The following is a 13,790-nucleotide window of genomic DNA, read 5'->3' on the forward strand; positions in this document are numbered from 1 at the left end:
TATATTTCTAATATATCTAGTTTAATAGTCCAGCCCTCAGCTGATTAGGGGTAGCCAATGAGAAAAGGGAGACTGCATCTGTTAATCTTCATTTTGTCAAAATGTGGTAGTTGATAAATTTTATAAATCTTTCTATCCATGGCCATTTAATTTTAGGCTAAGGACTTTGTTCTGTTATAATAATTATTTTTTCAGCAGTTATTTGTCATTAAAAAACAGTAGTGTTAATATTGTTGAATACTCGCAAATTGCTTGGCATCTTCGTCAGGCCATTTTAATGAAAAGAATCATTGGTAACATCTTGGTGATAGGTGTGGTGCTTGGTATTGTAGGTCATACAAAGGTCATCTTCCTTCATGAAACATAGTAGGAAAGTAAAAGAATTACTTGGATAACTGTAAAATAAGGCAGAATCCTTTCTGTTGAATCTTATCATGCTTACTGAAGGAAGTCCCCAAGTTCTAGATTGAGTTACATTCTAAAAAGCTCTTTGGAGTTTTGAGGTCTTTCTAAGTGAAAACATAATTTCTGATGATTCATTTCTAGTCCATTTTCTAAAAAAGAATTTAATCGTAAGATAACCAGGTTCTGGAGGAGCATTCAGACCCTATGACTGCAAAGCCCTGATGCCTTCAGCTGTGGTTGGAGGAGGGCATCAAGTGTGGTAGGAGTGGCCTCTGGCTGCTGATGTTCCAGACAGTGTGGAACGAGCACTTGCATTCGAGCTTTTTGTTTAGATGGGGGGAAATTCCTACCTGTGGGTCAACCATAAAGTATGTTACATTATTTCATGAGATGTCTTATTTTTCCCATTTCATAAGGTCATGTGGTTTGTGTTACCATGAGGTGACAATTTTCTGTTCTCTTTTTGGGAAGATTAGCAGCCCATTTTCCTTAATGCCATCTTAGGAACTCAGAAGCTACTAATTTTGAGTTCCCCAAATTTAACTTCTAGTAGCATATTGACTGGAAACCTTACTGGTAACATAAGTAGTGATAAGTATTTTTTATGTTATACATGTTATGTACTGTATTTTTACAATAAAGTAAGCTAAAGAAAAGAAACTTATTAAGGGAATTGTCAGAGAAATACATTGGTATTATTAGGAATACTGTAGTGTGTACTGCTTGCATTACTTATTACAGCCATAATTTCTTTCCCTTTTTCTGTCTTCTGTGTTTTGCAGAAAGTGCTCTTAGTCCCCAGTGTGTTGATGATATTCCATGGGTTCCTTAGACTCTGTTCATTTTTTCTGAAACTTTGTAATTTCAGTTGTCCTATCTTCAGGTTTGCTGTATCTTTATCCTGCTTGTGCACATCTGTTTTCAAACCCCTCTAGTGAATTTTTCACTTCAGTTATTGTACCTTTCAGTGCCAGAATATCTGTTTAGCTCTTTTTAAAAATTATCTTTTTATTGTTATGCATATTGTGCATTGATAATTTTCTTGTTTGTCCACATCTTCCTTTAGCTCCTTGAGCATCTTTAAGATACTGGTTTTCAAAGTCTTGGCATAGTAAGTTTGATATACAGGTTTCCTCTTCTATGTTCTCTGTTGACTTACTTTTTTCCTTTGAATGGATCATGCTTTCTTGTTTCTTTGTATGCCTTATGATTTTTTTTGTTGTTGCAAACTGGACATTTGAATCTTATGTGATAACTCTAGAAATCACATTCTCCCTTTTCTCTAGGGTTTGCTCTTTGTTTAACTTTTAATAGAGTATGTCTGTGCAGGGATGAGCATATGGTGAAAGTTAAGGTTTTACAGGTCCTTTCTGAGACTGTATTTTTTCCTGGGCATGTAGAGCAGCTCTCTTAATTTTCTCTATGGTTGTTTTTGAATATTTAAAGAAATAGGTGTGACTCCTTTCTGTATGGTGATCGCTTCAGCTGGTAGGGTTTGAATCACTGGTGACCAGCCTCCGTGCCTGTAGCTCTGCAGTCAGAAGACAGAAACCTGATAATTGGGAGGCAAAATCCTTATTGCTTCTCTGGCTCCAATAAACCATGTTAAAAAAAGGGATTGCCTTACCCACATTGTCTGCCTTAGGGTTTAGGGTGAATAGCCATGATCATTCTGAAGCCTGAGTGACTGAGTGACCTGCTTATTTGCAGCTTACCAGCTAACCTTTTCTCTGGTAGCTGTAACTGTTCAAATAGAGTCCAGAATTCCAAAACAGCTACTTCAGAAGTGTTTGCCCCAGTATAGTACAGCGCTTGTGTAGGAGAAAAGACAGATTCCTGGTGCTTTCTCCTCTGCCATCTTTTCTGATACTACTTCTTATTAGCTTTATTTTTTATTTCTAACTTTATAGGCTTACAAAGTTTGGTCTGGAAAATCTAATCCTTCTAAATATTTTGAGTAAAAATGTATTTCTATATGTGTTTCATGGACATAAGAAAAATGAAAAATGTGCTTTTTTGAAAAATACTTAGTTTTAAGAAGCTATTAGATTATTTAGTGCATTATTCAATTTCTCTATGATCACTTTTATTTTTAAGATTATTTATTTATCTTAGAGAGCATGTGTGTTTGTGCACATAGGGGACAGGGCAGAGGGAGGGAAAGAATCCTGAAGCAGACTTCCTGCTGAGTGTGGAGATGGTTGTGGGGCTTGATCCCACCACCCGAAGACCATGACCTGAGCTGAAACCAAGAGTTGACCACTTAACTGACTGAGCCACCCAGGTGCCCCATGTGATCACTTTTATTTATCTGTACTAGATGTATCAGTCCAGAAAAGATAAGTCAAAGTCTCCCAATTAAAAAAAAAAAGATTTTATTTATTTATTTGACATACACACACACAGACACACACACAGAGTGAGAGAGGGAATGCAAATAGGAGAAGTAGAAGAGGGAGAAACAGGCTTTGTGCTGGGCAGAGAGCCTGATGCGGGGCTTGATCCCAGGACCCTGGGATCATGACCAAGCCGAAGGCAGTGCTTAATGACTGAGCCATCCAGGTGCCCCCAAAGTCTCCCAATTTTAATTGAATTTTTTACCAAGTTATTTTTGCACCTCCAATTTTCTTCTTAATGTACTTCTCTGCTATGTTTACTCCATGTAAGATTATAGATTTATAACTTTAGTGATAAGAGTACCTTATTAGTAACACCACCCTTTTTTTATCCTGTTCAGTGCTTCTAACCTTAAATTTTCCTTTGTATGTTAGTATTAATACCCTTGCTTTTCCTGTATTTTGTGTATACTTGTTATCTTCTTTTCCATCCCATTTACATTTTTCTTTATCATTTGTTTAGGGGGTTTCTAATAAATAGCATGCAGCTAGGTTTTTTTTTTTTTTTAAAAGATTTTATTTCAGAGTGTGTGCATATATGTGCAAGCAGGGGAGAGGGGGAAGGAGAGGGACGAGCAGATTCTACATTGAGCACGGAGCCTGATGTGGGGCTCAGTCTCATGACCCTGAGATCACAACCTGAGCCGAAATCGAGTTGGGTATTCAACTGACTGAGCCACCCAGGTGCCTCTGAGTTTTGCTTTTTTATGTAATCTGGTAGTCTATTTTTTGATGAAGTAAATCCTTTAATACTCAGTTTAATGATTAATATTCTTGGTTTTATTTTTTTATGTACTTCATTTAACATTTACATTATTTTTATCATTTTCAAAATTTTTATTGTACTGTTTATCCCTGCTCTCTCCTTTCCCTCCCATTTTTCCTCCTTAAGCATTTGCAATTTCTTTGATTTTTCATTAATATAAGGTACACATTTTTCCTATTTTAACATTCTTTTTTAAGATTTTATTTATTTGACAGAGAGAGATCACAAGTAGGCAGAGAGAGGGGAAAGCAGGCTCCCCGCTGAGCAGAGAGCCCAACGTGGGGCTCGGTCCCAGGACCATGGGATCATGATCTGCGCCGAAGGCAGAGGCTCAACCCACTGAGCCACCCAGACGCCCAATATTTTAACACTTCTGAAATCAATATGTGTCTTATAGTTACTGATATGTTGTAGTTTTATGTTCTCTTTCTTAGTGGCACATACAGTAATGGCAATCTTAAAATCAGTGGTTAGAGTCTATGGAGGATGCTGTTTTTTCATTTTTTGGAGGGCATCTCTTCCTTAATTCATTCTCAGCCATATTGTTCAGTCATTATTTGAGATGACGTCAACATGTTCCCATCAGGGTGTTTTGTTGCCTCTTTGTTTCTTTTAGATGCCAATAAGATGGGACTTTAAAATAATTTCCTTATCTCCTTTTGAAACCCCACCTCCTAAGAAAACTTGGGGTTGCTTTTACTTTTTCCTTTCACCTCACATTTCCTAACTCAAGTTTTCTGGGAAAGTTACACTGTCAAAATATAAACAAAAGCCTCTTTTATGTTTAGGTTTAAAAATTGTCAAAGAAACTGCATTTGTCTTTGTTTTATTCATTATTATTAGATCAGAGCGAGGGGGACTGTTCTGTTCTGGAGGGAACCCCAACTCAGGAGCAGGTCATTGATGAAATGGTTTAGCACCAGCTTTCCCACCAACAGTGCATCAATGTGGGTTTGACAGGATGGTTTGAGGCCCCATGTCACTGCCTTATCATTCAGCCTGGGCAGGATTCTGACATAGAGGCTTTCAGTCATAATCCCACAGATGCTAGCTTTGCTCCATTGGTTCCTCAGCCCAACACATAAAGGGTTCAGATGCATTTCATCAGATAGTGCAGTGTTTCTGGAGACTCACTTGGCTGCATTCTTTATTCACGACTATTTTAAGTAGTTTCACTGAGAAGATAGCTAGTTTCCAACATTCTGACTTTTCTTTTTTTCTTTATTTTTAAATTGAAGTACAGTAGACATACAAGATTAGATTGATTTCAGGTGTACAACATAGTGATTTGACAATTATAAATGTCATGATATGCTCACCTTGATAAGTGTAGTTACCATCTGTCATCATACAAAGTTATTATGGTATTATTGACTGTATTCCCTATGCAGTACTTTTTATCCCTCTTTTTTTTATAACTGGAAGTCTGTATCCCTAATGCCCCTTAATGTGTCTTATCTGTCATCCCTTTACCCTCTTCCCCTCTGACAACTGCCAGTTTGTTCTCTGTATTTATGAGTCTGTTTCTGTTTTGTTCATTTGGTTAGTGTTTTAGATTCCACAAAGAAGTGAAATCATATTTGTCTTTCTTTGTCTGACTTATTTTACTTAGCACAGTGCCCTCTAGGTCCATCCATATTGTCACAAATGGCCAAATCTTTCTTTTCCACAGCTGAGTAATATTCTGTGTGTGTGTGTGTTTGTGTGTGTGTATGTAAGGGTGTACACCACACCTTCATTGTCCATTCATCTATTGATGGACACTTGAGTTGTTTCCATCTCTTCGGCTATTGTAAATAATGCTGTAATAAACCTGGAGGGTGCATTTATTCTTTTTAATTAGTATTTTCATTTTTTTGGTATAAATACCCAGCAGTGGGATAACTGGATCAAAAGGTTTTCTTTTTTTAAATTTTCTTTGAAGGATTTTATTTATTTGAGGAAGAGAGAGTATATAGGCAGGCAGAGCTGTAGGCAGAGGGAGAAGCAGGCTTCTCCTGAGCTGAGAATCCAAAACGGGGCTCTGATCCCAGGACCCTGGGATCATGACCTGAACTGAAGGCAGATGCTTAAGTGACTGAGTCCCCTAGGCGTCCCTGTTTTTTATTTTTTTGAGGAACTTTCATACATTTTCCATAGAGGCCACGCTGGTTTACATTCCCACACAATAGTGCACAAATGTTCCCTTTTTTCCATATCCTCACCAACACTTGTTTCTTGTGTTTTTTATTTTAGCCATTCTGACAGGTATGAGGTGGTATCTCATTGTGGTTTTGAGTTGCATTTCCCTGATGATTGATGTTGAGCATCTTTTCTTGTGCCTTTTGGCCATCTGTAGGTGTTATTTGGAGAAATGTCTGTTCATGTCTTCTTCCCATTTTTTAATTGGATTGTTTGATACTTTTTTACTGTTGAGTTTTATGAGTTCTTTATGTATTTTGGATATTAAAACCTTTTGGACATTTGACTTATTTATACTTTCACTTACTCAGTAGATTACTTTTTCATTTCGTTGAGGGTTTCCTTCACTGTGCAAAAGCTATTTAGTTTCATGTAGTCCCCATTGTTTACTTCTTCTTTTGTTTACTTTGCCTGAGGAGACAGTTGTGGGAGAATATTGCTAAGGCTGAAGTCTAAAAGATTATGGCTTATGTTTTCTTCTAGGAGTCTTATGGTTTCAGGACTTATATTTAGGACTTTAATTCATGTTGAGTTTATTTTTGTATATTGTGAAAGAAAGTGGTCCAGTTTCATTCTTTTGCTTGTAGCTGTCTAGTTTTTCTATCACTGCTTATTGGAAAGATTGTTTTTCACTATTGTATATTCTTGCCTCTTCTGCCATAGATTAATTGACTAAGTATGGGTTATTTTTGGACTTTCTATTCTGTTCCGTTGATCTCTGTGTCTATTTTGTGTCGGTACCATAACTTTGTTTTTTTTTAATTATTTTATTTGTAAGTATTCTAGATACCTAATGTGGGGCTTGAGCTCACAACCCCAAGATCAAAGATTGCATGCTCTACCTATTGAGACAACCAGGTACCCCATAACTGTTTTGATTACTATTGCTTTATAGTATAGGGTGAAATTTGGGATGATGGTATCTCCAGCTTTGTTCTTTCTCAAGATTGCTTTGGCCATATGGAGTCTTTTGTGGTTTCAAACAAGTTTTAGGATTGTTTGTTCTAGTTCTGTGAAAAACATTATTGGTATTTTAGTAGGTCTTGCATTTAATCTCTGGATTGTTTTGGGTAGTATGGAAATTTTAACAGTATTTCCCAATCCATGAACATGGTTTTATCTTTCCATTTATTTGGGTTGTCTTCAGTTTCTTTCATTGGTGTCTTACAATTTTCGAAGTATAGATTTTTACCTCCTTGATTAAATTTATTCCTAGGTATTTTATTCTTTTTGATATTTAAATAGGATTTAAAAAAATTTATCTTTTTGCTACTTCGTTATTAGCTTCAGAAAACAACAGATTTCTGTATATTAATTTTGTATCCTGCAACTTTACTCAGATTATTAATTTTATAGTTTTTTTGGTGGGGATCTTAGGGTTTTTTATCTGTAGCATTATGTCATGTGCAAATAGTGACAGTTTTGGTCCTTTTTAAAATTTGGATGCTTTTTATTTCATTTCTTATCTTATTGCTGGGCTAGGACTTCCAAAACTATGTTGAATAAAAGTGGTAAGAGTGGACATCCTTGTCTTTTTCTTGATCTTAGAGGAAAAGCTTTCATCTTTCACCATCGAGTATGATTTAGTTAAGGTGTGTCGTACATAGCCTTTATTATGTTGAGGTGTTTCCTCTAAACCCACTTTTGGTGTTTTTGTCATGAATAGATATTGAATTATGTCGAATATTTTTTCCTTTATCTATTGAGATGATCATATTATTTTTAGCCTTCATTTTGGTAATTGTGTTGATTGATGTATGGATATTGAACCATCCTTGCATACCTGGAATAAATCCCACCTGATCATAGTAAATGATCCTTTGAATGTGTTGTTGAATTTGGTTTGCTAATATTTTAGGGGATTTTGTATCTATGTTTATGAGGGATATAGGTCTATAATTTTGGTGTCAGATTAATGTTGGTCTTGTAGAATGAATTTGGAAGCATTCTATTTTTTTGAAACAGTTTAGGAAGAATAGGTGTCAACTCTTCTTTAAGTGTTTGGTAGAAATCACCAGTGAAGCCGTCTGGTTCTGGATTTTTGTTTTTTGGTAGTTTTTTGATTATTGATTAATTTGTTAGTAGTAATCAGTCTATTTAGATTTTCTGTTTCTTCCTGATTCAGTCTTGGAAGATTGTGTGTTTTTAGAAATTAATTCATTTCTTCCAGGTTGTCCAATTTGTTGGATTATAATATGTCATAGTATTCTTATAATCCTTTGTATTTCTGTGGTGTTGGTTGTAACTTTTCTTCTTTCATTTCTAATATTATTTATTTGAGTTCTCTATCTTGATAAGTCTCTCTGAGGTCTTTTCAGAGAACCAACTCTTGGTTTCATTGATCTTATCTGTTATTCTTTTAATCTCCATTTCACTCTGGTTCTTTTTAATTTTTGCTAGTATTCTATATGAAAAATAGTTATCTGTTTTTAAATGGCATGACTTTGTTTCTTTGTCTTTTTTTTTCTGTTGGAATACTCATATTTTAACTACTGTTTTTATAAGCTTTCTGAGTTAAGGAGATATTTTGATTCTTACACATTTTATTTATTTATTTACTTATTTGGCTCAAACAATAGAAATTTATTTTCTTACACTTCTAAAAAAGTCAGAGATTGAGGTTTCAGCAGAGTTGTTTTCTCCTTGTGCTTCTTTCTCTGCCTTACAGATGGCATTTTTCTCCTTGTGTCTTCAGATGGCATTCCCTCTCTCAGTCCTTATGCATTTTAGGCTTTAATGTTTGCATTTGTTTCTTAGGACTGCCAGAACAAACTACCAACATTTGGTAGCCTGCAACAATAGAAATTTACTCTCACAGCTCCAGAGGCCAGCAGATGTAAATCAGGGTATTGGAAGGGCTAATTAAGCTCCCTCAAAGGCTCCTTTCTTGCCTCTGGTAGCTCCTGGTTTGCCTTAGTTTGTGGCACTATCTGAATATTTGCCTCCATGTTCACATGGTCTTTTTCTCAGTGTCTCTGTGTCCTGGTAACTCTTTTTTCTCTTATAAGGACATTGCTCTTTGGGTTGAAGGCCCATTAAAAATCCAGGATGGTTTTATTTCATGATCCTTAATTACATCTGCAAGGACCCTGTTTCCAGATAAGATAAGATGACAATATATGGGACCTGGGGTTAAGACTGGGAAATTTTGGGGGTGCCTGGGTGGCTCATTGGGTTAAAGCCTCTGCCTTCAGCTCAAGTCATGATCTCAGGGTGCTGGGATCTAGCCCCACATCAAGCTCTCTGCTCTGCAGGGAGCCTGCTTCCTTCTCTCTCTGCCTGCCTCTCTGCCTGCTTATGATCTCTGTCTGTCAAATAAATAAATAAAACCTTAAAAAAAAAAAAAGACTGGGAAATTTTTAACTCACAAGAGTGTTATACATAGATGTTATCTACTAAAAAGTATAAGGTTATTCATCTGTATTTTCTCCTGGCACTTTTGCTTTCGAATGTTTAAGCCATCTGGGATTTATTTTGATGTAAGGTAGGATAAATGTAAGCTTATTTTTTGTATAACATTATTGGGAGATTACTCATTTAATAAGTATTGGCACTAGGATTTAAACCTATGACTTTTTTTCAAAGTCAGCATCTTTTCCTTTATGTAGAACTACCTGCTTTTAGTATTTTAACTTTAAAGAACTTTGTAAGACTGTTTTTGTCATCATACATCTTGTAACAGGAAAGATGACTCTTAACATGCTTTATGGGGACTTGACATTATGATGGTAGCTGAATGTCTGAGAAGAGTTTTCTAGGCACTTGGGCCCTTTTTCAGCAGTTGTTATTCTAGGAAAGAATAAGAAATGCCAATTAGGAAAGAGCATGGTTTTGAGGTGCTGGTTTAATTTGCCATGTCTGATGCAGTTGTTATGGGACATCTCATGGATGTCTGTAGTATATGCTGTTTTACTCCTGTTAAATGGTATTTTGTTCCCCCTCCCAAATTTGTATTGAAATTCTAGTTAGCATATAGAGCAATATTGGTTTCAGGAGTAGAATGCAGTGGTTCATCACTTAATATAACACCCAATGCACATCATAACAAGTGCCCTTCTTAATGACCATCACCCATTTAGCCCATCCCCCACTCACCTCCCTCCTGCAACCCTGTTTTTTCTCTATTGTTAAGAAGATCTTATGTTTTGCTTCCCCTCTGCTGCCACTCTTTTTCCCTACTCTCATATGTTCATCTGTTTTGTTTCCTAAATTCCACATATGACTGAAATCATATGGTATTTGTCTTTCTCTGACTTACTTCACTTAGCATAATGCACTGTAGCTTCATGCACATCATTACAAATGGCAAAATTTTATTCTTTTAATGGCTGAATAATATTCCTCTATGTGGGGGCCCCTGGGTGTCTCAGTGGGTTAAGCCTCTGCCTTCAGCTCAGGTCATGATCTCAGGGTCCTGGGATCAAGCCCCGCATCGGGCTCTCTGCCTCCTCTCTCTCTCTGCCTGCCTCTCTGCCTACTTGTGATCTCTCTGTGTCTGTCAAATAAATAAATAAAATCTTTAAAAAAAATAAATTCCTCTGTGTGTGTGTGTGTGTAAAAATAATGTATGGACCACATCTTTATCCATTTACTAGTCGATGGACACTTGAGCTCTTTCCATAGTTTGGCTCTTGTTGGTAATGCTGCTATAAACATCGGGTGCATGTACCTCCTTTTAATCTGTATTTTTGTGTGCTTTGGGTAAATACTTAGTAGTCTAATTATGGGGTTGTAGGGTAGTTCTATTTTTAACTTTTTTTCTTCAAAGATTTTATTTATTTTGAGAGAAATGGTGAGTGGCGGGGGGGTGTGGGCAGAGATAAGGGTAAGAAGAATCTCAAGCAGATGCCATGCTGAGAATGGAGCCTGATGTGGGGCTCAGTTCCACAACTGTGAGGTCATGACCTGAGCCTAAATCAAGAGTTGGGCTTAACTGACTGAGCCACCCAAGTACCCCTCTATTTTTAATTTTTTGAGGCACCTCCATACTGTTTTCCAGAGTGGCTGTATTCATTTGCATTCCCACCAACAGTGTAAGAGTGTTCCCCTTTCTCTGCATCCTCGCCAACATCTGCTGTCTCCTGTGTTGTTCATTTTAGCCAGTCTGACAGGTGTGAGGTGGTAGCATATCTTGGTTTTGATTTGTATTTCCCAGATGATGAGTGATTTTGAGCATCTTTTCATGTGCCTGTTAGCCATCTGGATGCCTTCTTTAGAAAAAGTTTATTCATGTCTCCTACCCATTTCTTAACTGGATTATTTGGTTTTTGGGTGTTGAGTTTGTTCAGTTCTTTATAGATTTGGGATACTAGCCCTTTATCCAATATGTCATTTGCAAATATCTTCTCCCATTCTGTAGGTTGCCTTTTAGTTTTGTTGATTGTTTCCTTCCCTGTACAGATCTTTCTATCTTGGTGAAGTCCCAATAGTTTATTTTTGCTTTTGTTTCCCTTGCCTCAGGCAACGTGTCTAGTGAGAAGTTGCTACGGCTGAGGTCGGAGATGTTCCTGCCTCTGTTCTCCTCTAGGACTTTGATGGTTTCCTGTCTCACCTTTATGTCTTTCATCCATCTTGAATTTATTTTTGTGTGTGGTGTAAGAAAGTGGCCCCGTTTCATTCTTCTGTGTGTTGCTGTCCAGTTTTCCCAACACCCTTTGTTGAAGAGACTTTTTCCATTGGATATCCTTTCCTGTTTTGTAGAAGATTAGTTCACTATATAGTTGTGGGTCCATTTATGGGTTTTCTGTTCTATTCCATTGAACTGTGTGTCTGTTTTTGTGCCAGTACCATACTGTCTTGATGACTACAGCTTTGTAATATAGTTTGAAGTCTGGAATTGTGATGCCTCCAGCTTTTCTTTTCTTTTTCAGGATCGCTTTGTCTACTTGGGGTCCTTTGTGGTTCCATATAAGTTCTAGGATTGTTTGTTCTAACTCTGAAAATTGCTGATGGTATTTTTCATAGGGATTTCATTGAGTGTATGGATTGCCTTGGGTAGTATAGACATTTTAACGATGTGAGTTCTTTCAACCCATGAGCATGGAATGCTTTCCCATTTCTTTGTGTCCTCTTCAATGTCTTTAATAAGTGTTTTGTAGTTTTCAGAGTACAGTTCTTCTTTTACCTCATTGGTTAGGTTTATTCCTAGGTATCTTACGGTTTTTTGGTGTAACTGTAAATGGGATTATTTCTAAAAGGTGTTAATATATCTTTTCAAGGGATGTTAATTGTACTTATGAGTTAGGTTACGTTAATGGGCTTGTCATCCTTATTGAGAGTTCTAGTGGTAATTTTAAAAATTAAAGTGATGTTTCTTACATCCTGTAATATAATGAACATGTTGGACTTACTTTTGGTATCTGAATCTGTTGATAAATGTTCATAATGACCACATTATGGTTCTGGTATATTGCTTAAAATTTGTTTACATATAGTCTAAAAGAGTAGAATGAATTCCATGTAGTCTGATGCTTCATATAATAATCATTTATGTCTACTACATACATTTTTCCCATAAAGTTTTAGAATAAATTATGAAAAACAAAACTAATAGCTACTCTGTTATACATTTTTAAAGGAAAGCGAAAGAGAAGAAATTCCTGTGAAGACTATCCAGGCTACTAATGTGAAACTTAACCCTGTCTATTTTCATGACACAAATGCCAGTAAAGGTGATTTTGATTTAATGGACCCTTTGAAGCTGGAGGCCAGGTCTCTTCATCAAGATAAGCATTTGGGATCTGATTCAGAAACAGTTTTGCCTGTGGATAAATGTTTAGACACTGAAACTCCTGAAGTGTCCATTCAAAAATATGTGGACGTAGCATCTTTGAAGTCTATTAATGACAATGAAATTAATTACACTGATAGTCTTCGGTCACCAACTAGTGAAAGGCGAACATGTGAATATTACAAGTCTGTTGAAAAGAGCAAAGAGCGTAAGTAGTTTTTTTAAAAAAATAAAAGTTAAGAAATGTATAAAATGTTTATACATTTTGAATAGAATATGTTTTCAAGTGGAACTTGCCTAATCTTTTGTATTAGAATTTTGTGTCTTAGGGATTAGAAATTGTATATTTATTCACAGATCTAGTGGAAGTATACTACTCTAAGTCTCAGTTTTTCCTTTTGCCACTGGTTCTCCATTACAGATCTTTTCTGGGTTAAGGCTGGCTTATCCACCATAAGAGAATTTTTCTTTTGTGGAAATGGATTTTCTTCTTTCTAACTAGTTTTGGGCAGATTGCAGTACTGTTGATATCTAAGATAAGTCAACTAAGTAAAATTATTTAGAATATTACATCATTTTATTTCATATGTGATTGGATATTTTTGGAATTTTTTAGAAACAGATCTACCACAAAATGTTGTCTATCAGAACGAAGAGGGCAGATGGGTCACTGACCTTGCATATTATACATCTTTTAATAAAGAACAGATTTTAAATATGTCTCTAACTGACGAGATGAATGAAGACTTCAGATCTGGTTGTAAGTGTATTGATAACCACTTTATTGTACCATTTTCATTGTTTTTCATGGTATTCTGAGATTAGTCTATATATTGGTTAGCCATATCAAATCGTTTTTGGCTATACATTTGAACCTTGAGCAATATGGGGATTAAGGGGCACCAACTCCTTGCATATTTCAAATCTGTATATAGCTTTTGACTTCTCAAAATCTTAATTACTTACAGCCTACTGTTTACCAGAAGCCTTAAGCAGTAACATAAACAATTAACACCTGTTTTACATGTTACATGCATTATATACTGTATTCTTATAGTAGGGTGAGCTAGAGGAAGAAAAAGTTAAAATCATAAGGGAGAGAATACATTCATAGCACTATACTATATTTATCAAAGAAAAAAAAAATCTTTGTTAAGTGGACCTGTGTGGTTCAAACCCAAGTTGTTCAAGGGTCAGCTGTAATACTGAGCTTATCAGTAGTTTTTATAGGAACAAAGTCTTGAATTAGCCAGTGCTAATCATTATAGAATGAGCTGAGCCTTTTCCTTAAGCAAGGACAGTGAGTCAGGCT

At 36.1% G+C, this 13,790-nt stretch overlaps 1 protein-coding gene across 8 annotated transcripts in view; it reads left to right on the forward strand.

Moving 5' to 3' along the window:
- The window catches only part of CEP192 (centrosomal protein 192), a 133,730-nt gene that overhangs the window by 38,497 nt on the left and 81,443 nt on the right, over positions 1 to 13,790 (forward strand). For all 8 annotated transcript variants that reach the window (XR_004278327.1, XM_032311492.1, XM_032311493.1 and 5 more), the window contains 2 exons: positions 12,326 to 12,686; positions 13,095 to 13,238. Coding sequence is in view for 7 of the 8 variants with exons in the window: in XM_032311492.1 (XP_032167383.1) it covers positions 12,326 to 12,686; positions 13,095 to 13,238 (505 nt within the window). In the remaining variant the exon portion in view is untranslated. The remainder of the gene's footprint in view (positions 1 to 12,325; positions 12,687 to 13,094; positions 13,239 to 13,790) is intronic.

This window comes from Mustela erminea, chromosome 13, assembly GCF_009829155.1.
Source record: "Mustela erminea isolate mMusErm1 chromosome 13, mMusErm1.Pri, whole genome shotgun sequence".
Classification (NCBI taxonomy): domain Eukaryota; kingdom Metazoa; phylum Chordata; class Mammalia; order Carnivora; family Mustelidae; genus Mustela; species Mustela erminea.